At 44.0% G+C, this 22,954-nt stretch overlaps 1 protein-coding gene across 1 annotated transcript; it reads right to left on the bottom strand.

Moving 5' to 3' along the window:
- Positions 1-1,654: 1,654 nt before the first annotated feature.
- On the bottom strand, positions 1,655-13,553 carry LOC116520155 (solute carrier family 22 member 6-A-like). Its single transcript, XM_032234306.1, has 10 exons — positions 13,149-13,553; positions 11,780-11,883; positions 10,194-10,348; positions 8,938-9,106; positions 7,373-7,496; positions 5,883-5,998; positions 5,490-5,704; positions 3,486-3,594; positions 2,500-2,703; positions 1,655-1,712 (listed from the first exon to the last, which is right to left on the bottom strand). The coding sequence occupies exons 1-10, from the start codon at positions 13,551-13,553 to the stop codon at positions 1,655-1,657; spliced, it is 1,659 nt and encodes a 552-aa protein (XP_032090197.1).
- Between the last annotated feature and the right edge of the window lie 9,401 nt (positions 13,554-22,954).

Genomic DNA, 22,954 nt, shown 5'->3' on the forward strand with positions numbered 1-22,954 from the left:
TATTATGCTTTTAAAGAGAAGGATAAAATCTATTACAAACGTGATACAAAGGAAGAAAAATAGAAAAGAAAATAGAAAAGAAAATAGTCTACATTTATGTGTAGTAAAATGTATGTTACCCAGTTACCACACCATTCACGCATTGATATGTATAAAGAATATAAAAAATACAAATTTGATTGGAAAGGCAAAAGATGAGAAGAAAAAAACTCAAAGAGGAAGCCGAAACCACAAAAAGGGGAGAGAAAAATAGAAGAGAAACTTAAAAAGCTATAAATATTCTTCGCAGCAGTTATAAATACACTTATAATTGATCTCTCCAAAGTTACGTCCTGATTTTCTTCTTTCTATAATCTATCCTGTCTAATCCCCATAAATTACACATTCTTTTATTTTATTCTATTTACACACACACACACACACACACACACACACACAAAACAAACCCCTCCCTAAGGGGTTTGCAGTCATCAATTGCACATCGCTGATCAAACCCCTTGTCTCGCTCCAGGCTACCAAACCCAGGTCGATCGGATTCACACAAAATCTGGAACCGGGGTCGCTGAAAAAAAACCCCGACCCATCTCCTCCACTGCTCGAAGCACTCCCCTCGACTAGCCGAACAAACCCTGTTGGTCCACTTTGATTTGGGGGATTATCATCATCAACCCCATCCTGGTTAGTCCGTTTATACGATTCGCTGGGATTGTGTGAATCCATCACCAAGCGTAATTCCGTGAACCCAGCCGTTTTGTAATGCTGGCTGGGAGACACGGAGATGGGGGGGGGGGGCGTGGGGAAGTGACTCTCGTCGTAATAGAAGCGACGTAAACACAACCGGCAAAATTTGCTCACCTGGGACAACTAGGTTTACAACTAGGACACATGTGAAACTGACCCTTGCTATGCCACAAACCGAGTTAGCAATAGCAATAGCAGTTAGACTTATATACTGCTTCATAGGGCTTTCAGCCCTCTCTAAGCGGTTTACAGAGTCAGCATATTGCCCCCAACAATCCGGGTCCTCATTTTATCCACCTCGGAAGGATGGAAGGCTGAGTCAACCCTGAGCCGGTGAGATTTGAACAGCCGAACTGCAGAACTGCAGTCAGCTGACGTAGCCTGCAGTGCTGCATTTAACCACTGCGCCACCTCGGCTCTATATATTGCTATATCATGGGTGAAGTCCTAACGTTGCGTCTCCGCCCGATTTCTGCACCCGCAGTCACAGAATTTTCAAACTGTCATTGTTATTTTTTTTTACATGTGTATAACAGGTATCACTTTACAGGCATATAAAACCCAGGTAGAATTCAAGTCTCGTTTAAATGGAGAAGAAAACATGATTTTAAAAAATAACCGCAGAAGGATGTTCCTTTATAATCGGCAGAGGTTGGCCATAGTTTTCTCCCTCCGGCGTGCAAATACCGTGTTTCTAGGCCATAATTGGACTTTCTACAAGGTCATTCACAAGTTTCACGTCCAACCCATCTCCTCGTTTCTTCTGACGGGGGTCTCGTTGGCAACCTGTTTGTGATGTCCCAGAATAACAGGACCTAGTGATAGGGAATAGGATGCTAAGATGATGATGGTGGGGGGGCTGAGGAGGGTCTGATTTTCTGCCCCTTAGCGTCCGTCTTCGATGTGCTCAGATTTATCCCGAGGTCAGGAGAACCTTCAGTTGCAGTTCGTCTTCTTCGTTGGGTTTTGATCTTGAGAAGAAAAGGTTGGAGAGAAATTTAGAATAGAATAGAATAGAATAGAATAACAGAGTTGGAAGGGACCTTGGAGGTCTTCTAGCCCAGCCCCTTGCTCAGACAGTAACCCTTCAACACTTCAGACAAATGGATATCCAACATCTTCTTAAAGACTTCCAGTGTTGGGGCATTCACAACTTCTGGAGGCAATTTCTGTTCCACTGATTCATTGTTCTGACTGTCAGAAAATTTCTCCTTAGTTCTAAGTTGCTTCTCTCCTTGATTAGTTTCCACCCATTGCTTCTAGTTCTACCATCAAGTGCTTTGGAGACCAGCTTGACTCCCTCTTCTTTGGAGCAGCCCCTGAGATATCGGAAGACTTCTATCATGTCTTCCCTGGTCCTTCTTTTCATCAAACTAGACATACCCAGTTCCTGCAACTGTTCTTCGTATGTTTTAGCCTCCAGTCCCCTAATCATCTTTCTTGCTCTTCTCTGCACTCTTTCCAGAGTCTCCACATCTTTTTTTACATTGTGGGGACCAAAACAATGCGGTTAAAATTATAAATATATAATAATGAATTATATAAATAATTCATAGAAGGAGAAACCATCAAAGATGACAGGAGCTAACACAACGTTCCTCAACGTAGATGATCTGCAAGTTCCCTTCCAACTTTGTTAATCTATGTTATCTACTTGAAGATGTGTAGACTTCAACTCCCAGAATCCCCCAACCCCTTTCTTCCTCCCCTCCCCCCAAGGAGCTTCACCGCGCTCGGAGAAATGTGTTCGGTACCCACCGTCTTTCAACTTGTTCGATCGTCTCGGGCAACGGCACGTTCCGGGTCTCCGGGAGGAAGCAGGTGACGATGCCCGACAGGATGGGGGCCACACCGTAGATGATGAGGGGCAGCGGTGGGAAAAACTCCCCGCTCATCCTCACCAAGGGGGCCGCCATGCTCCCGACCCGAGCCATGGTGCCTCCCAGGCCCATTCCCGATTGCCTGGTAGGGGAGAAAGGATGCGTTCACCTTCGTTGCCCCTTTGAATCAGGACTGACTTGGCTCTTCCAGCCCCTTCAGACCAGATCAGGTGCAGCCAAAAAATAGCAATAGCAATAGCAGTTCGACTTATATACCGCTTCCTAGGGCTTTCAGCCCTCTCTAAGCGGCCTACAGAGTCAGCATATCGCCCCCACAGTCTGGGTCCTCATTTCACCCACCTCGGAAGGATGGAAGGCTGAGTCAACCTTGAGCCGGTGAGATTTGAACCGCCAAACTGCAGCTAGCAGTCAGCTGAAGTGGCCTGCAGTACTGCACTCTAACCACTGCGCCACCTCGGCTAGGATAAGTGATAGAAACCAGGGAGTAGCAATAGCAGTTAGACTTATATACCGCTTCATAGGGCTTTCAGCCCTCTCTAAGCGGCCTACAGAGTCAGCATATCGCCCCCACAGTCTGGGTCCTCATTTCACCCACCTCGGAAGGATGGAAGGCTGAGTCAACCTTGAGCCGGTGAGATTAGAAGCGCTGAACTGCAGATAACAGTCAGCTGAAGTGGCCTGCAGTACTGCACCCTAACCACTGCGCCACCTCGGCTCTCCAGGGATTCAGCACCCATGGCTTCTGGTGGCAAGTTGTTCCACTGATGAATTGTCCTCACTGTGAGGAAATTCCTCCTTAGTTCTAGCTTGCTTCTCTCCTTGATTAGTTTCCGTCCCTTGTTTCTTGTCCTGCCTTCCCATGCTTTGGAGAGCAGGTTGATGCCCCTGGCTGCCTTTACTCACCTGATGATGGTTGGGAAAAGTTCTCCAGAAAAGATGTAGGCACAATTGAACGAAGCAGCCAGAGAGCCCTTGCCGACCACCGCAAAAACCATCCTCAGAGTGCTCAGATCTAAGGAGACAAGAAAGAAACTCACAATCAGGGGCAAGATTTCTACTTTGGTTTCAATATTTGTTGCACCGGACGTAATTCAGCAGGTGACAAATTATTATTTTTAAAAATCCCACTTACTTTTGCCCCTAAATGGGTACCTCAACAATGGAAGGAAATGGTGAATGTCTTCCTTTTCATAGCCTCCAGTTTGGAAAATCAGAATAGAATAGCAGGAGAATCTGAAACCATTTCAATAAGAATAGAGCTGGAAGGGGTCTTGGAGGTCTTCTAGTCCAGCCCCCTGCTCAAGCAGGGGAACCTGTACCATTTCAATAAGAATAGAGCTGGAAGGGACCCTTAGAGGTCTTCTAGCCAAGCCCCCTGCTCAAGCAGGAGAACCTGTACCATTTCAATAAGAATAGAGCTGGAAGGGACCCTTAGAGGTCTTCTAGTCCAGCCCCCTGCTCAGGCAGGAGAACCTGTACGATTTCAGATAACTGACCGTCCAGTCACTTCTTGAAAACCTCCAGTGATGGAGCTCCCACCGATTTCTAGAGGCAAGCTGTTCCACCAGTTCATTGTTCTCGGTTAGGAAGTTTCTCCTTAATTCCTTCTCTCCTTGATGAGTTTCCATCCATTGTTTCTTGTCCTGCCTTCAGGTGCTTTGGAAAATAAATTGTCCCCCTCTTCTTTATGGCAAATGCTAGAAGACTCAGAAGACGTCTCCATGGTCAGGTGGCCAGCATGACTCAACGCCCCCGAAGGCACATGGAATGCTGTTCCCTTCCCACCAAAGGTGGTTCCTATTTTTCTACTCGCATTTTTACCTGCTTTCGAACTGCTAAGCTGGCAGAAGCTGGGGCAAGTCATGGGAGCTCACCCTGTTAGGGATTCAAGTCGCTGGACTGGCAACCTTTCTGATCGACAAGCTCAGCGTCTTAGCCCCTGAGCCACCACGTCCCTTTTAGAAAGTGGTACTAATGTTTCACACGATCTTGATTCTATGCCTCTGTTTGTCAAATTCTTTTCAACAACCTGAATTAAATAAGGCCATTGTTCCTGCCCTTGGCTGGTATTTGAATTATTAGTGGATTAGAACATAGAAAGTTGAGTTGAAAGGGACCTTGGAGGTCTTCTAGTCCATCCCCCTGCTCGAGCAGGAGACTCTGAAATGGTATGTACAATCTCTTCTTTAAAAACCTCCAGGGATGAAGCACCCACGACTTCCAGTGGCAAGCAGTTCCGCTGATTAATTGTTCTCAACGTTAGCAATTTTCTCCTTTGAAATTGATTGAAATTAATAGTCCTTGGCTTAGGGCCACAACTGAGCCCAGGACTTACGTTGCTAAGTGAGAAAATTTTCAAGCCAGTTTTGTTCCCGTGCGATGACTTTTCTTGCCCCATTTGTTAGGGGAATCACCGCAGTTGTTAAAATTAGTTCACACGGTTGGGAAAATCGATGTCAGGCCTGCAATTATATTCCTTTTAGAATTTTGGCCTGCCACACTTTCTCTTATTTCAATATGCTGTTTCATTAGTATAGTTGATGGGAGGGGGGAATAGACAGGAGTAGGATTGTGGAATGTATTGTTGTCATTCTTTACTAGAAGCCAAGGTCGTCTTTTGTCTCTGCACTTTTACACCTGACCGGAAGCAGCTGGGTGTGGATGCCAGCATGGAAGAAGAAGATTGGACCATTTGATGGATTGTGGGTGTGGGGACAAGATCATGAACTTTTAACTGGGTGGAATTCCGATGTCATTTCCAGTATTGGGATTTCATAGCATAATGCCAAGATGTCTGATTTATTAAATTGGAACTTGAAGGATCGTTTTGCCTTTGACTCTGATTTAATTCTACATGATACTTGGAACGCTGACAGTCGATCTACCTACTCCTGGTGGTATCCTTACCTTGCGGCACGAAGATGTTGGCCAGGATGCAGACTCCAGCCATGATCAGCGAGACCGACTGGGAGAATCGCCGTCCCACGTACATGATGGTCACCACTGAGATGAACTTGGAAGGAATGTCAACAATCCCAAACACCAGCTGGGCCAGGTAGATGTTGAAATTAAAATTCTGCAGGTCCATGGCCAGCCCATAATAAGCGAAGCTGGTGGCAAACCTAGAACGGGAGCAGAAAGTTGGAAAACTTGACCCCTGTCCCAAAAGCCATTATTTTCGGGGAGGGGGAGGGAATCTGAATCCCTTTGTCCCTAGGGATCATAGAATAACTCGGTTGGATGGAAAAATAAACCACAATTCTGGAAAAAAGCAGGGCGCAGGGAAGAAACGGCTCTTACCAAAAAAAGCTGACGCCGAAGGAAATTTTGCGCATGCCCGGCGTTCGGACCAAATCGGCCATACTGTGTCTGGATTTGGTGGAGGAACCCTCTGCCTGCATGCTGCCTTTCAAAACCTGCGGAGGAGGAGAAGGAGAAGAGAAAGAGTCAGTGCAAGATTTTGTCGTCATCGTCCCCCGGATGAGCAAAATTTGGGGGATTCTTGGAACGAGAACTGGCCAATCGCTCGCCTAAAGGACGTCGTGCCTGCAAGCCATTTTTTCCCCCCTTTTTGGACTTCAGGCCTGCCACACTTCCTACCGTGGGAAAATGGGAGGGGAGGATTATACAGAGTTGGGTGAAAGGTAGCCATAACGACATTCTTCTTAGAAAGCCAAGGTCATCTTTGTCTCTGTACCTGGCAGGAACTGGATGGGTCGAATCGTGTCGTTATGGCAGTGGGAGATTGGACCATGGGATGGAACTTTGTGGGTGTGGGGGGCACGATCTTGAACTTTCAACTAGGTGGGGGGAAACCAGGAAGCTTTCAGATTTGGGTTTTCCCAGACGTGCCAACATGGCTCTCTTAATAAATTGGAATTTTGAGGAATCTCTTGCCTTGGATTCGTATTTTAGTTTGGAAGCCTGACATTGGACTGCTATCCTATGATAATGTCTATTCTTTGCTCCTCCGGAGTGCAAGATTGATGATAGAATCACAGAATCATATAATAACGAGGCAGGAAGGGAGCCTGGAGGTCTCCTAGTCCAACCTCATGCCCAGTGTAGGAGTCCTTATACCAGGATGGCTTTGTACCATCCTGAAGAGATTTACAGCTAGTTCTCGATTTACAACCATTCTTTTAGCGACTACTCAAAGTTACGATTGCCCTTAAAAAGCGTCTCGTGGTCGTTTTTCGCACTTACAACCAATACAATATCTCCATGGTCACGTGAGTAAAATTCAGCCCCTTGACAACTGACTCGTATTTACAACGGTCGCAGCCTCCCGGGAACAGGCTCCAGTTGTTATTCTGCCTCAGAAGGGTCACGAACCAATGAAGCGAACTAATGGTCTCCTGCAAACTCCACTCCCCTTCCGCTCCTTTTTTATTTCCTCTGGGAGGGGCCATTCACCACCCACTTGTGGCCTTCCTCCCAAGTCGACCCCTGTTCTTTAGCTCTTTCCTTCGTCTGGCAACTCTGAGCATGCGCACACTGGGAACAGGCTCCAGCTGTTCTTCTGCCTCACTGATGCCTGACCCCGAAGGCAGCTGATAACTGGCATATGGCTCTGTCCCCCTCTCTGCCTCCGACACAGAGCCCTCCTCAGAGCCTTCCCCAGATTCCAGGACTGGCCCATGTTCCTCCCCAACCCTCCTCACTGTCTGATTCTGCCTCCAGCTCCACTGGCCACTGGCGGGCCACAATACAGAATATCCCATTTTTTATTGCATTTTACAAAAAAAAAGTGGGGGGGGGATTTCTGGTGGAATAATGGGGCCTCATACCTCCACGCTGAGTTTATTCCCTTCTTCCTTCTTGCCATTAACCCAGGCCGCCTTCTTCAGCCCTTTCACCGCCTTCTCCTGGTTCCCCGAAATGGCCAGCCAGCGGGCGGATTCGACGAAAAACCTGCAACCAAGAAGGGGATTTTGCAGCTTTCGGACAGCCCTGAGACCTAGCGGTTAGAGCTGGGCCTCGGGAAAAGAGGGTGGGAATTTAAGAGTGAATGGAGGAATGCGATGGAAGGCAGAGAATTGGGAATTGGAGATTTGCAAGAGACAAGCAACTAGACCTCATTAAAAGATCGTTGAGTTCTAATCCTGCTTTAGGCATAAATTTGGAGGGTTACATTGGGCCAATTACCAGGAGACGGTGAGTTCCAGTCCCGCCTTAATCATGAAAGCCAATTGGGTGACATTGACCCAATTACTGTCTCTCTCAAACCAACCCACCTCGCAGGGTTGTTGTGGGGAGAATAGGAAGAGGAAGGCATATTGGATATGTTCTCCACCGTGAATTACTTATAACAATAAAAAAGTCAGGATTAAAAATAAAAGAAAGATATATAATAAAACCAGGGATAAATTATATAAAGAATAAAAGGAAATTTAAAACATTAAAAAATAAAGATCATGTAATAAAGCATAAACATGCACATTTAATGAAATAAAACTTGGGAAGGAAATAAAGCATGAGGGGAAAAAATCAATAAAAGCCCAAAAATAAATATATTAAAAAATATAAATTATTTAAACAATTTTTCTTTTAGTTGGTTTAGCATAGAGTTCATGCCATCACTGACATACAAATCTAAGTTTAAATAAAACATGTGTGTTTGTGCGTCTCTGTGTGTGTGTGTTTTATTTAAACTTTATCTCATTTGAGATTTATACCGTATATCTCAAATTATCCTAAAGATACAAGTTCCAGGTGTAGTTATAAAAGAAGAAACAGACATTGCAATCTCCGGAACTTAAAATATATTGCTCACTTAACTTTCGTTAGCCTCTGCTAACGTCCAGAGTGTTATAATGTAATTGTGAAATAGTGTATAAAGGCAGATATCTCTTTAATGGTTTTTTCACTCTGACGATGTTAGCGAAAGCTAAGTGAATACACAGAGCAGGAGGGAGGGAAGGAGGGAGAGAAAGAAAGAGAGAGAGAGATGTGGACAGTACACTATATGAGATAAAACATTAAGATAAAAACCAGAAAATTGCAATGGGATTGATGATATAACTTGATATCTAAGGAAGTTAACCATCACATTATGTACTTCTGGCATGACTGCGGTGCGATCGTCCAATAAAATAAAATAAAATAAATGTAACAAAGGAAAGGATAAAGCAGAAAATGTTTTTCCCCTGCCCGTTCCTAAAAATGAAAACTATTCCAGTGAAGAAAATAGAAGGCTTTTTTTTTACTCTGCCAACCTAACAGATTAACGGAGTTGGAAGGGACCTCATAGGTCATGTAGTCCAACCCCCACTCCCACCGAAGCAGGAGACCCTACACCATTTCTGACAGATGGCAGTCTGGTCTCTTCTTGAAAGCTTCCAGGAGAACCTACCAGGAGTAGAGAAAGAAGACGAAGTAAGGGAGGGAGACGGCCAGCTGCAACCAGCGCCAATCACGGATGAGATACGCCATGCCAGCCAGGATGAACTGCCCAGTCGTGTAGCTGTAACCGTTGATCGTGCCAACGATAGCCCGGTATTTGCTGGGTATCCACTCCATGCCTATAAAAAAAGACACAACCTATAAATACTGCAGGGCAGTCCTCGACTTATGACAACAAAACCTCTGTTGCTAAGCGAGACAGTCGCTAAGTGAGCTCGGCCTGCATTTTACAAACTTCTTTTTGTAAGTTGTATGTTGAGGACTACCTGTCATCCTTATCTACCTACCTACCTACCTATCAAAAACGGCTATCTGTGTGTGTGTGTGTGTGTGTGTGTGTGTGTGTGTGTGTACGTACACCAGCATAACTCTGGAACGCCTGGAGCAATTTCAACCAAACTTAGTACACAGATGACTTCCTTTCTGGAAACAAATAATATGGCGGTAAGACACCCCTAACACCCCTAACACCCCTCGGTGGTGGTGTGTGTTCTGTTAAGATACAGCCTGTTGTGCCTTAAAATGGATTCTACTGTACAGCGCAGTGGAATTGCCATGGTAACAGCTTTGCAGTACTCCACAAGGGGGCTCCCTCTGCTAAGGGGGAAAATCCAACATTAGAAATTACATTTGGTCTGGACATTTTCCCCCTATAAATAAATACCCAGACAACGCCAGTTTAACAGGTAGTATTCAATACAACATAGTTATTACACACACACACACACAAACACACACATATATATACACACACATACACATACACATATACATATGTATGTATTGTGTCACAACCCCTGGTATGCCTAAATATGGGAGGGAGCATACTGCTTCCCTTTTCTGTCTATCGGCTCACTCTGGGAGCCATCCAGGCAGAAAGCCATTTTTTATGTTGCCTTGTTACATTTGTGTTGCATTTGTGCTGATAAATAAATAAAGGGAGAATATATATATATAACTTCCTCTCAAACCATGCCTTACACTTTAAAAAAAAATACTTTTGTGTGGGTGTGTGTGGGTGTGTGTGTGTGTAAGGAGTAATTTTCTGGTGTGCCACAGAACAATTGCTGCATTTCATATTCTGCCACAGATCCCCTACCCCCAAAAAAAAGATGGAGGAAGGGAAAAAGCCAAAACACATTTTGCAAAAGATAGCAAAGGGCTTTGACCAGTGGGGGAAGAGAGAGAGAGACGCTGGAGACTCACAGAGAGAAACTGAATTGAGGGAAATGCCAGACATCGCCATGCCGCACAGAAAACGGAGGATGCAATAAATGGTAAAGTTGGGCACAAAGGCCGTGCCGGCTCCGGCTACCCCCATCTGCAGGTAGCACCAAATGATCAGAGATTTCCTGCCAAACCTGTAAGAAACAGACATTATGGTCTCATACGTTTCAATCTGCCGTCGGATATTTTCGCTTTTACAGGTAGTCTTCCACTTCACGACAGCTTGTTTAATGACAGCTTGTTCAAAGCTACAACGGCGCTCCCAAAAGGGACTTATGATCGTTTTCATCCTTATGACCATTGCATAATGGTCATGATTGTTTAAAAAATCGGATGTTTGGCAATGGACTGAGTCTGTCGCCCTGCCTCTTATACATGCGAGGGCTCTGCTGTCTCTTATCTGACCATTCCTGGCCTAGGTCTCTTTGTTCTATCTCCCAAGGTCTTCCCCCCCCCCAATATCCTCCATAGTTCTAGATTCCCCCCTCTTCTTTACAGCTTTATAAACTAGGTAGGGTGTCTCTTGTGAGCCTCTCACCCTGCCTGTTATATAACTGAGGGTTATGCTGTCTCTTATCTGACAATCTCTTTCCTCCTTCTCCCAAGGTCTTCCCCCCATATCCTTTCACATACACTGAACTCTTTCCGTAGATCTAGATTCCACCCTCTTCTTTACAGCTTTAGAAACTAGGGACAGTCTCTCTTGTGAGCCTCTCTCACTGCCTGTTATACATCTGAGGGTTATGCTATCTCTTATCTGACAATCTCTTTGTTCCTTCTCTCAAGGTCTTCCCCCCATATCCTTGCACATACACTGAACTCTTTCCGTAGATCTAGATTCCACCCTCTTCTTTACAGCTTTAGAAACTAGGGACGGTCTCTCTTGTGAGCCTCTCACCCTGCCTGTTATACATCTGAGGGCTATGCGGTCTCTTATTTGACTGTTCCTGAACAAGATCTCTTTGCTCTGACTCCCAATGTCTTCCCATACATCCTTGCACTACATTCTGAAGTTTATATTCTCCCCCTTTTACAGCCTGAGAAACCAGGGAGGGTCCCTTCTGAGCCTCTTTCACCTCGCATTATGCAGCTGAGGTTCTTATCTGGTGTTCCCTTGGCAATGTCTCTTTGCCCACTTCCAAAGGTCTTCCCCACATACTGTTATGGCATCTCCTTTCTAGCCTGAGAAACTAGGGAGAGTTTCTGTTGAGCCTTTCGCTCTGCCTGTTATACATCTGAGGGTTATGCTGTCTCTTTATCTGACAAGAGTCTCTTTGCTCCTTCTCCCAAGGTCTTCTCTACATATCCTTCCACAACCTGACACATTCTGAACTCTTTCCATAGATCTAGATTCTCCTCCCCCCCCCCTTACAACTTGAGAAACTAGGGAGGGTCCCTTCTGAGCCTCTTTCTGCATCCATTATGCAGCCCAGGGCTCAGCTGTCCCTTATCTGCCCCATCTCTTGGCAGCATCTCTCTGCCTGCATCCCAAGGCCCAAATGCCATTACACCCACTCCTAGCCCGAAACATTAACCCCTACACCACGCTGCCCCTCACTGCTCACCTATCCGAGAGATTTCCAATTAGGAACGATCCGATCAACACGCCAGCCATGTAAATGGACTGAGCCATCTGCCTGAGGGACCGAGATTCGCATACTAGATTCCACTGGAAAATAATTTTGGGGAGGGAAGAGAAAACCAAAACCATTGAGAACTTTTGCTAATCTGACGTCCTGCCTGATCATGAAATGTTGCCTGGGGAATTCTGGGAGTTGAAGTCCTCCCATCTTAAAGCAAGTTGGCTGGGGAATTCTGGGAGTTGAGGTTCACCCATCTTAAAGTGTGCTGGCTGGGGAATTCTGGGAGTTGAAGTCCACCCATCTTAAAGCATGCTGGTTGGGGGATTCTGGGAGTTGGGTAAGATTATCTTCAGCCCTTATTCTTTTGCATGTTGAATCACTTACTCTATGCTTTTTATGTGCATGACTGCATTCCCACTCAGGCTAAATTACTAAATTTGCAGATGATGCAACAGTGATGGGACTCATATCCGGGGGGGGGGGGGATGAGTCTGCCTATCTGGATGAGGTGGGATGGTTGCTTTCGTGGTCTGGAGATAATAACATGGTCCTTCACACCAACAAGACCAAGGAGCTTATAGTGGACTATAGAAGGAATAGATCAGCCCTTGCTTATCAAGGGAGACCGAGAGGAGCAAGTGGCCAGTTTTAAGTTTGTTATCATAAAAGAGGAGCTGATTTGGGGTGCTCACATCGCAGCACTCGTCAGAAGGGCCCAGCAGGGATGATACACCCTGAGACTTCTCAGGAAACAACAACTGAAGGGAAAACTGCTGGTGACCTTCTACCGCTGCACCATAGAGAGTGTTTTAACAGTGCCCCTGTGTCTGGTTTGCCAATTGCACAGGGGCAGATAGGACAGGGCTCCAGAGGGTGAAAGTCATTGCCCAGAGGGTAACGGGTTGCCCTCTCCCCTCTTTGGAAGAGCTTTATAGCCCCTGGGCCTTAAAGAGTTCAAAACATCCTTAAAGATCCATCTCATCCTGGGCATTTTTTTTTTTTTTGAACTATTATCATCTGGCAGCCAGTACAGGAGAATAAAAACCAGGACAAACAGGCTGAAAAACAGCTTCTCTTCCAGGGGCAGCAACCCTATTGAATTCTACGGTACAGTGCAATATTAATGCAATATCAGGAGTTTTCAATTTCAATTATATATTGAATATGAAGGATCTGTGTGTTTTTATTTTTGATAGTTACAGTAAAGACGGCATTTAATTTCATTGTAATGACAATAAACTAAACTAAACTTGAAGTCCACCCATCTTAAAGTTGCTAAGCGCTGCTCTAAGATATTTAAACTTTTTCTCATCCCTTTAAAGTAAAATAAAAAACCCAGTTTCTTTCTCACCTCACTGACAATCGTGTTGCTGAACACACTCCGGTCGTAAGACCATCCATCCTCACAGGCTTCGGTGTCCAACACCGTCTCATTGCTCAGAGTCGCATTCGGGTCCAGGAAGCGCCACTGCGGGGCCGCAAAACGCCGGCATTGCTCGGGCCGCCGGGCCGCATCCGTCGGGATGGAGATCCGGAGGAGCTGATCGGCTCCCAAATTCCCCATGCTGCCATTGCCTTGACGCGTGGCATTGGAGGCAATGCGGATTTGGCAGTGATGCTGCGGGATGCCGGCCGTGAAGTTTTGCAGGAGGTTATGGCTGGCCAGCATCAACAGCGGGATGGCTAGGAAGCTGACCATCATTCTTTGGAAACGGCCCATTCCTCCGACATTGTCCAAAATGTCGGCGAACGTCATGGTGATGCAGAAAGACAAGACGGTGGAGTCGGTTTCTGGAAATTTATAATCTTATAGTTAGTACATCAATAGAGAGCTCCCTAGGGCCGGTCAAAATCGATTGAGGCAATTCTCAATTCTGTAGCTTTCCTGCTGTTTTCCTATCCTTTTGGACCGACTCTTTGGGGTGAGGCCCATCCAGCTTTATATAAAACTCCAGCCGGGCTAGTTAAAATGTTACTACGAGGGAAATTTCCTCCCCAGGAGCGTAAATAGCCAAAGAGGTTACGAATGGAATAAAAAAGCAAGTGAACTGGAAAATGAACTCAAGATTGCGTCATTGGGCAGAGAAGAAGCAAGATGGCGGAGTGACTGAAAATTGGCTGTATTTTTCCTCAGAGAAAGAAGCCCCAATACGGCAATCCTCTATACCTCCACCCCACGCAACACCAAGAAATATGCCAGCTCTTATTTAGCAGAAGGAATAGGACTATTCCAGTTCCTTGTGGAGAAATAGAACAGAACAGAATAGAATAGAATAACACAGTTGGAAGGGACCTTGGAGGTCTTCTAGTCCAACCCCCTGCCTAGACAGGAAACCCTATACCATTTCAGACAAATGGTTATCCAATATCTTCTTAAAAACCTCTAGTGTTGGAGCATTCACAACTTCTGGAGGCAAACTCTTCCACTTGTTCTAACTGTCAGGAAATTTCTCCTCAGTTCTAAGTTGCTTCTCTCCTTGATTAGTTTCCACCCATTGCTTCTTGTCCTGCCCTCAGGTGCCTTGGAGAATAGCTTGACTCCCTCTTCTTTGGGGCAGCCCCTGAGATATTGGAAGACTGCTATCATGTCTCCCCTGGTCCTTCTCTTCATTAAACTAGACATGCCCAGTTCCTGCAACCGTTCTTCATATGTTTTAGCCTCCAGTCGCCTAATCCTCTTTGTTGCTCTTCTCTGCACTCTTTCCAGAGTCTCCACATCTTTTCTACATCTAGATGCTTCTGCGGAAAAGTGGCCATGTCATATTTTCCCCTTTACCAGAGGGAGCCCCCTTTTGGATTACTGTGAAGCCGTTACCAATGCAACTCCGCTGCGCTGTACAGTAGAAGCCATTTTACGGTAGTACAATAAAAGCCATTTTAAGGATGTATCTTAACAGAACACACACATGAGGGGTGTTAGGGATGTCTTACCCCCACAGTATTTGTCTCCAGAGAGTAAATCATCTCTCTGGAGACAATTAGGACTATTCCAGGTCCTTGTTGGGAAATCAAGGTGCTTCTGTAGAAAAGTGGCCATTTCACAGATAGAGCATTAAAAATCTAGAAAAGTATTTCTTTCAACTCTTGTAAAATGACATTGGATCTACCCATCCATAACCGATGCCCTCCTAGGTTGTATATATGTTTTTTGAGGCAATTTTTCGTTAAAAACCACTAGTGCTTAAAGAAGTGTTTTTCAAACTTAGTAACTTTAAGATGGGTGGACTTCAGCTCCCAGAATTGCATTCATTTTAAAGCATGCTAGACAAGACATGGTTTTTCCCATTATAGCAATAGCAATAGCAGTTAGACTTATATACCACTTCATAGGGCTTTCAGCCCACTCTAAGCGGTTTACAGAGTCAGCATATCGCCCCCACAGTCTGGGTCCTCATTTCACCCACCTCGGAAGGATGGAAGGCTGAGTCAACCTTGAGCCAGTGAGATTAGAACCGCTGAACTGCAGATAACAGTCAGCTGAAGTGGCCTGCAGTACTGCACCCTAACCACTGCGCCACCTCGGCTCTGCCATGGATGGCTGTGAAGGTTGGACCACAAGGAAGGCTGAGCGCCAAAGAATGCAGGCCTTTGAACTCTGGTGCTGGAGAAGACTCCTGCAAGTCCTTTGGACTGCAAAGCCATCCAACCGGTCAGTCCTAGAGGAGATCAACCCTGACTGCTTTTTAGAAGGCCAGATTCTGAAGAGGAAACTCAAAGACTTTGGCCACCTGATGAGAAGGAAGAAGGACTCCCTGGAGAAGAGCCTCATGCTGGGAACGATGGAGGGCAAAAGAAGAAGAAGGGGACGGCAGAGAAGGAGGTGGCTGGATGGAGTCACTGAAGCAGTCGGCCTGAGCTTCAATGGACTCCAAAGGATGGTAGAGGACAGGAAGGCCTGGAGGAACGTTGTCTAGGGGGTCGCGATGGGTCGGACACGACTTCGCAACTAACGAATCAGGCTTGCCTCCAGAAGTCGTGGGTGCTCCACCACTGGAAGTTTTCCAGAACAGATTGGACAGCCATTTGTCCATAATGGTAGAGGGTCTCCTGCTTGAGCAGATACCTTAAAGCAAACTGACTGGGGAATTCTGGGAGTATCTTGCTCTCTCCACATTTTTAATCAATTACATTGCATAGCCTGCTGGGAGGGGGAGTGGATCTTTTAAATTCAGAAGCTCTTAGTCAATTTCGCCATTAACAGCCCTGGTTTAATTTTCCACTTTTGTGCAAGAAACATGTCAGCGTATCGTCTGTATCAATTGATTTCACTGCAGACTTGAAACCTGATAGAGTTGGCAACTTTTTCCAGTGAAGTGAATTGAAGTGAAGTAAAGCAAAGTAATAAATAGATGATAGGTAGATAAGATGGATAGATGATAGATAGATGGATAGATAGACAGAATAAATAGATGATAGGTAGATAATATGGATAGATGATAGATGATAGATAGATAGATAGATAGATAGATAGATAGATAGATAGATAGATAGATAGATAGATAGATGGATAGACAGATGATGGACAGAATAAATAGATGATAAGATGGATAGATAGAGAAATAGATAGATGATAGATAGAATAAATAGATGATAGAGAGATAAGATGGATAGATGATAGATAGATAGACAAATGATAGAAAGAATAAATAGATGATAGGTAGATAAGATGGATAGATGATAGATGGATAGATAGATGATAGACAGAATAAATAGGTGATAGATAGATAAGATGGATAGATGATGATGATGATGATAGATAGATAGATAGATAGATAGATAGATAGATAGATAGATAAATGACAGACAGAATAAATAGATAAGATGGATAGATGATAGATAGATGGATAGATAGACGATAGACAGAATAAATAGATGATAGATAGATAAGATTGATAGATGATAGATAGATAGATAGATAGATAGATAGATAGATAGATAGAATAAATAGATGGATAGATAGATAGATAGATAGATAGATAGATAGACAGACAGACAGACAGACAGAATAAATAGATGGATAGATAGATAGATAGATAGATAGATAGATAGATAGATAGATAGATAGATAGATAGATAGATAGACAGAATAAATAAATGATAGGTAGATAAGATGGATAGATGATAGATGGATGGATAGATAGATGATAGACAGAATAAATAGATGATAGAGAGATAGATAAAGTGGATAGATGATACACTGATAGATAATGATAGAGATAGGTAGAATAAGATGATAGAGGGATTAGATAGATAGATAGATAGATAGATAGATAGATAGATAGATAGATAGATAGATAGATAGATAGAGGATGGACATATTAGATTATAGACAGAAGTACATGATATATGAGATAGACAGATAGATATAGATATATAAGATAGATGATAGACAGACATAGGAGAGAGGGAGAGACAGAGAAATCAGTTGTAAATGTGAGGACCGGTTGTATCAGTCACGTTTTTCAGTGCCCTCTGAAGCAGTTACTAAATAAGTGGTTGTACTTCGAGAACTATCCGTAACGAGGCCTATCATACTTCAAAAGGAACTGGGCTCTTCTCAGAAAACCCAGCTTTCCGGTGGAGAAGGCCTACCCTGCCATTCCCTTTGCCTCTCACCATGGCTGCCCCCACCGTTCCCTTCCCACCTCAACCATCCTGATATCTTGAGTGCTGAAATAGAAGGACGTTTTATAGGGCCAGAGCTTGACCAGCATGGGGCTGGGGGTTGACTCTTCTCTCCAATTACAAGCCACTTATCCATCCTTCAAAGGGGAACCCAACCCTGACCTGCTCCGGAGGGCACCCAGGAAAATTTGGGGGTGGGATGCCAATGCCAAAGAGCTGGTTGATGATTTGCTTTTCCCGGTCATCGCGTGCAAAGGTCCGTGGCCCTCACGGGAAGGTGGCACCGCTGGCAACAGACGGTCGGAAAAGCCGCCCCAAGGAGCGGCGGTGACCGAGCGCAGCGATGCTTCACCCAGCTGGCTTCGTCTCAACCGCTCAAGGAGAACGAATGGCTGCGGTCTCTGCGGTTCACCGGTTAGGAAAGGGAGGAAAGTTAAGAATCAGCTGTTTCTCCTCCAGTTTGGAGGAAGGTGATATTTAACGTGGGGGGGGGGGAGAGCGAGAAACTCATCCAATTTTAAGGTGGGAAATCAGAATTTTATCGAATAGAAAATAGAATAGAATAGAAAGTATAATACTAAGAATAGAATAGAATAGAATAGAACAGATAAGAAGAAGAATAAATAGAACAGAATAAAAAATAGAATAGAACAGATAAGATTAAGATAGAACAGATAAGAATAGAATAGAAAATAGAACAGATAAGAATAAGAATAGAATAGAGTAGAACAGATAAGAATTAGAATGGAACAGAACATATAAGAATAAGATTAAGAATAGAATAGAAAATAGAATAGAAAATAGAACAGATAAGAACAAGAATAGAATAGATAAGAATAGAATAGAATAGAACAGCAGATAAGAATAGAATAGAACAGATAAGAATAAGAATAAATAGAATAGAATAGAATAGAATAGAATAGAACAGATAAGAATAAGAATAGAACAGAACAGATAAGAATAGAAAAGAATAGAACACCAGATAAGAATAAGAATAAATAGAATAGAATAGAACAAATAAGAATAAGAATAGAAAAGATAAGAATAGAATAGAATAGAATAGAACAGATAAGAATAAGAATAGAACAGAACAGATAAGAATAGACTAGAAAATAGAACAGAACAGATAAGAATAAGATTAAGAATAAAATAGACTAGAAAATAGAACAGAACAGATCAAAATAGAATGGAATGGAATAGATAATGAATAATAGAATAGCATAGCATAGCATAGAATAACAGAGCTGGAAGGGACCTTGGAGGTCTTCTAGTCCAACCCCCTGCATAGGCAGGAAAACTTACACCCCTTCAGACAATTGGTTATCCAACTTCTTAAAAACTTCCAACATTGGAGCATTCATAACTTCTGGAGGCAAGTTATACAGGCAGTCCTCAACTTACAACCACAATGGAGCCCCAACATTTCTGTCGCTAAGCGATACATTTGTGAAGTGAGTTTTGCCTCACATTATGATCTTTCTCGCCTCAGTTCTTAAGCGAGTCACTGCAGTTGATAAGTTAGTAGCCTGGTTGTTAGGTGGCATCCCTATTGACGGCTTGTCAGAAGGTTGTAAAAGGGGATCATGTGACACCTGCAACCATCATAAATACGAGTCAGTTGATGAGTGTCTGAATTTTGATCATGTGACCATGAGGATGCTGCACCAGTCGTGAGTGTGAAAAACATTCATCCGTCACTTTTTCCAGTGCTGTTGTAACTTTGAACTGTCACTAGATAAACTGTCATAAGTCGAGGACTTGCGCTCATGTTAAACTTGGTTCCAGAAGGAATCCATTTTCTCCATGAGCCGCGGTTAGAATGAAGTACTGCAGCCGACTTCTGCTGCCTGCTGGCAGCCTGCAATTTGGCAGTTCGAATCTCAGCAGGCTCAAGGTTGACTCAGCTTTCTGTCCTTCCAAGTTGGATAAAATGAGGACCCAGATTGTTAGGGGCAAATATGCTGATTCTGTAAACTGCTTAGAGAGGGCTGTGAAGCACTGTGAAGTGGTATATAAGTCTAAGTGCTGTTGCTATTTTCCATCCTCCCTTCTTTCCTCCCACCCTTCCTTCCTCCCTCCCTCCCTTCCTTTTAGAATGCAGTATTGCAAGCTCTGCCCATTGCCAACAGTTCGATCCTGACCAGCTCAAGGTTGACTCAGCCTTCCGTCCTTCCGAGGTGGGTCAAATGAGGACCCAGATTGTTGGGGCAAGAGGCTGACTCTGTAAACCGCTTAGAGAGGGCTGTAAAAGCACTGTAAAGCGGTATATAAGTCTAACTGCTATTGCCCTTCCTCCCTCCCTCCCTCCTTCCTTCCTTCCTTCCTTCCTTCCTTCCTTCCTTCCTTCCTTCCTAGTGATTACTACTGTAGGCTAATTCTGCCCACTGCCAACAGTTCAATCCTGACTGGCTCAAGGTTGACTCAGCCTTCCGTCCTTCTGAGGTGGGTCAAATGAGGACCCAGATTGTTGGGGCAAGAGGCTGACTCTGTAAACCGCTTAGAGAGGGCTGTAAAAGTACTGTAAAGTGGTATATAAGTCTAACTGCTATTGCCCTTCCTTCCTTCCTTCCTTCCTTCCTTCCTTCCTTCCCTCCCTCCCTCCCTCCCTCCTTCCTTCCTTCCTTCCTTCCTTCCTTCCTTCCTTCCTTCTGGTTACTACTGTAGGCTAATTCTGCCCACTGCCAACAATTCAATCCCGACTGACTCAAGGTTGACTCAGCCTTCCGTCCTTCCGAGGTGGGTCAAATGAAGACCCAGATTGTTGGGGGGCAAAAGGCTGACTCTGTAAACCGCTTAGAGAGGGCTGTAAAAGCACCGTGAAGCGGTATATAAGTCTAACGGCTTTTGCTATTGCTATTCTGGATCTGCACCAGCTAGTTGGACCTCCCACCCCAATTACCTAAAGGGGTTGGATGACACAACACGACACCCCGTTGCTAACCCCAGTTCAAAATGAATCGCGCTTCAGTGGTGCCAATGTTGTGTCACGCTCTTGCGCTCACCTGGTTAATAGTGGCATGAAAACCCAGGTGTGGGTTGATAGGAATTTAGCCCGGATTGCAGAAATCATTCAAGGCTATTGCAGATATTTAAATTAAGAGGCGGGATCTCCATTCTACTTGTTAGTGAGGTGGGAGGGGCCTATTTCCAAAAAAAATTGGAGAGAACTCTCATCCCTGCTTGGATTATGAATAACTTTGCTGCAGGTAGGCCTCGGGTTACAACCATTCATTTAGTGACCATTTTTCACACTTACGACCATTGCAGCATGAGAGGAAGTAACTGGTGTTTTCGAATCCCCAATTCTCAAATTGGCCCAAATAGCAATTGGCAGAATCCAGAAATGGACCAATCAGCAAGACCTAGATTAACACATTAAGGGAGTTGGACGGGACCTTGTAGGTCATCTAGTCCAACCCCCGCCCATGTAGGAGACCCTACACCGTTTCTGACAGAGGGCAGTCCTGTCTCTTCTTGAAAGCCTCCATGGATGAAGCACCCACAACTTCCGAAGGCAACTTCTGTTCCATGGCTTGATTGTTTTCACTGTCAGGAAATTCCTCCTTATTTCCAGGTTGAATCTCTCCTTGGTCAGTTTCCATCCATTCTTCCTTGTCTGGCCTTCAAAAGTGCTTTGGAGAATAGCTTGACCCCCTTCCTCCTCTCTGTGGCAGCCCCTCAAATATTAGAAGATGCTCTCATGTCTCCCCTGGTCCTTCTCTTCCCTAGACTAGCCAGGCCCAGTTCCTGCAATCGTTCTTCATATGTTTTAGCCTCCAGTCCCCTAATCATCCTGGTTGCTCTTCTCTGCATCTTTTTTATAGTGTGGTGACCAAAACTGGACGTAGGATTCTAGGTGTGGCCTTATCAAGCCATTATAAAGTTCACTTTAACTGATTAACAGACTTGCAAGGGGCCTTGTAGATCATCTAGTCCAACCCCGCCCCCTGCCCAAGCAGGAGACCCTACACCACTTCCTTGTCTGCCCTTCAGGTGCTTTAGAGAATAGTTTGACCTCCTCCTCTCTGTGGCAGCCCCTCAAATAGTGGAAAACTGTGTCTCCCCTGGTCCTTCTCTTCCCTAGACCAGCCATGCCCAGTTCCTGCAACCGTTCATCGTCATGTTTTATCCTCCAGTCCCCTAATCTTCTTTATTGCTCTTCTCTGCCCTCTTTCTAGAGTCTCAACATCGTTTTATAGTGTGGTGACCAAAACCGGATGCAATACTCTAGGTGTGGCCTTGCTAATTTCGAACCAATTCCGTTGTATTTAAGTACAATGACAATAAAGATTATACTTACACTAAGGTTTTATAGAGTAATATTAGTACCTCCCTTGATCTTGATTGTATCCCAATGGCCCGTTTTATCTAGACTGGGTTTATTTGCATTTAACCAGGTGAGGGAACGAACCATTTGATGCCATGAGTTAAAATTTAAATCGGCTGGCTTGATCACGTTTGCACCCAGGATTTGATTGATCTGATGAGGCATTTGATTGATCTGCTGGGTGACTCCAGCATGGTCGACAGAGAAAATGAAAGCGGATGTATATCGGTAGTCCAAACTCTGGACTTTAATTCATTTTATAGAGCAGAGCTGGGCCCCTGAATGTTTTATCCAGGGTAGATACGTTGAGTTGAGGTTTCCAGCACTACTAGCAGATCAGGTAACCATTTTGTTCCTTAGTCCATCCTTCAGGTAAACTCCCAAGGTTTTTTTTTCCACCATGCACCTGTATACATCCCAACTAGACTGTGTTGTTTCTCTGGTTCACGTGTGCGTGTGTGTGTGTGCATAATTTGTTTTGTCATGTTTATGTAGTACATATTGTAGGTGGTGACCCTTTAATGTATGTTTATTAGTGTATATTTAAATGTGACAATAAAGTTATTATTCTATACTCTATTCTTTATTCTGATATTCTATTCTGTTCTATTCTGTTCTGCTCTGCTCTACTCTAATTCTATTCCATTTTATTCGATTCTATTTCTACTGTACTATATATTCTATTCCTATTCCTATTCTGTTCTGTTCTGTTCTGCTGTACTCTAATTCTATTCTATTCTATTCTTTCTACTCTACTATATATTGTATTGTATTCTTTATTCTAATATTCTATTCTAGTTTATTCTGCTCTACCCTAATTCTATTCTATTCTATTTCTACTCTACTATATATTCTATTCTATTCCTATTCCTGTTCTGTTCTGCTCTGCTGTACTCTACTATTCTATTCTATTTTTACTCTACTATATATTCTATTCTATTCTTTATTCTGTTATTCTATTCTAGTCTATTCTGTTCTACCTTAATTCTATTCTATTCTATTTCTACTCTACTATATATTCTTTTCTATTCTATTCCTATTCCTATTCTGTTCTGTTCTGCTGTACTCTAATTCTGTTCTATTCTCTTCTATTTCTACTCTACTCTACTATATATTCTATTCTATTCTTTATTCTGATATTCTACTCCTATTCTGTTCTGTTCTATTTTGTTCTGTTCTACTCTAATTCTATTCTATTTCTACTC

This window comes from Thamnophis elegans, chromosome 17 (genome assembly GCF_009769535.1).
Source record: "Thamnophis elegans isolate rThaEle1 chromosome 17, rThaEle1.pri, whole genome shotgun sequence".
In the NCBI taxonomy this organism is placed as follows: Eukaryota; Metazoa; Chordata; class Lepidosauria; order Squamata; family Colubridae; genus Thamnophis; species Thamnophis elegans.

Excerpts from the sequence above, each read along its gene's own strand:
- LOC116520155 (XM_032234306.1), bottom strand. The coding sequence starts at position 13,553 with ATGACGTTCGCCGACATTTTGGACAATGTCGGAGGAATGGGCCGTTTC. Across the intron at positions 10,349-11,779 it reads ATTGGAAATCTCTCGGATAG|GTTTGGCAGGAAATCTCTGA; the intron begins GTGAGCAGTGAG and ends TGTTTCTTACAG. Across the intron at positions 1,713-2,499 it reads ATCGAACAAGTTGAAAGACG|ATCAAAACCCAACGAAGAAG; the intron begins GTGGGTACCGAA and ends TTTCTTCTCAAG.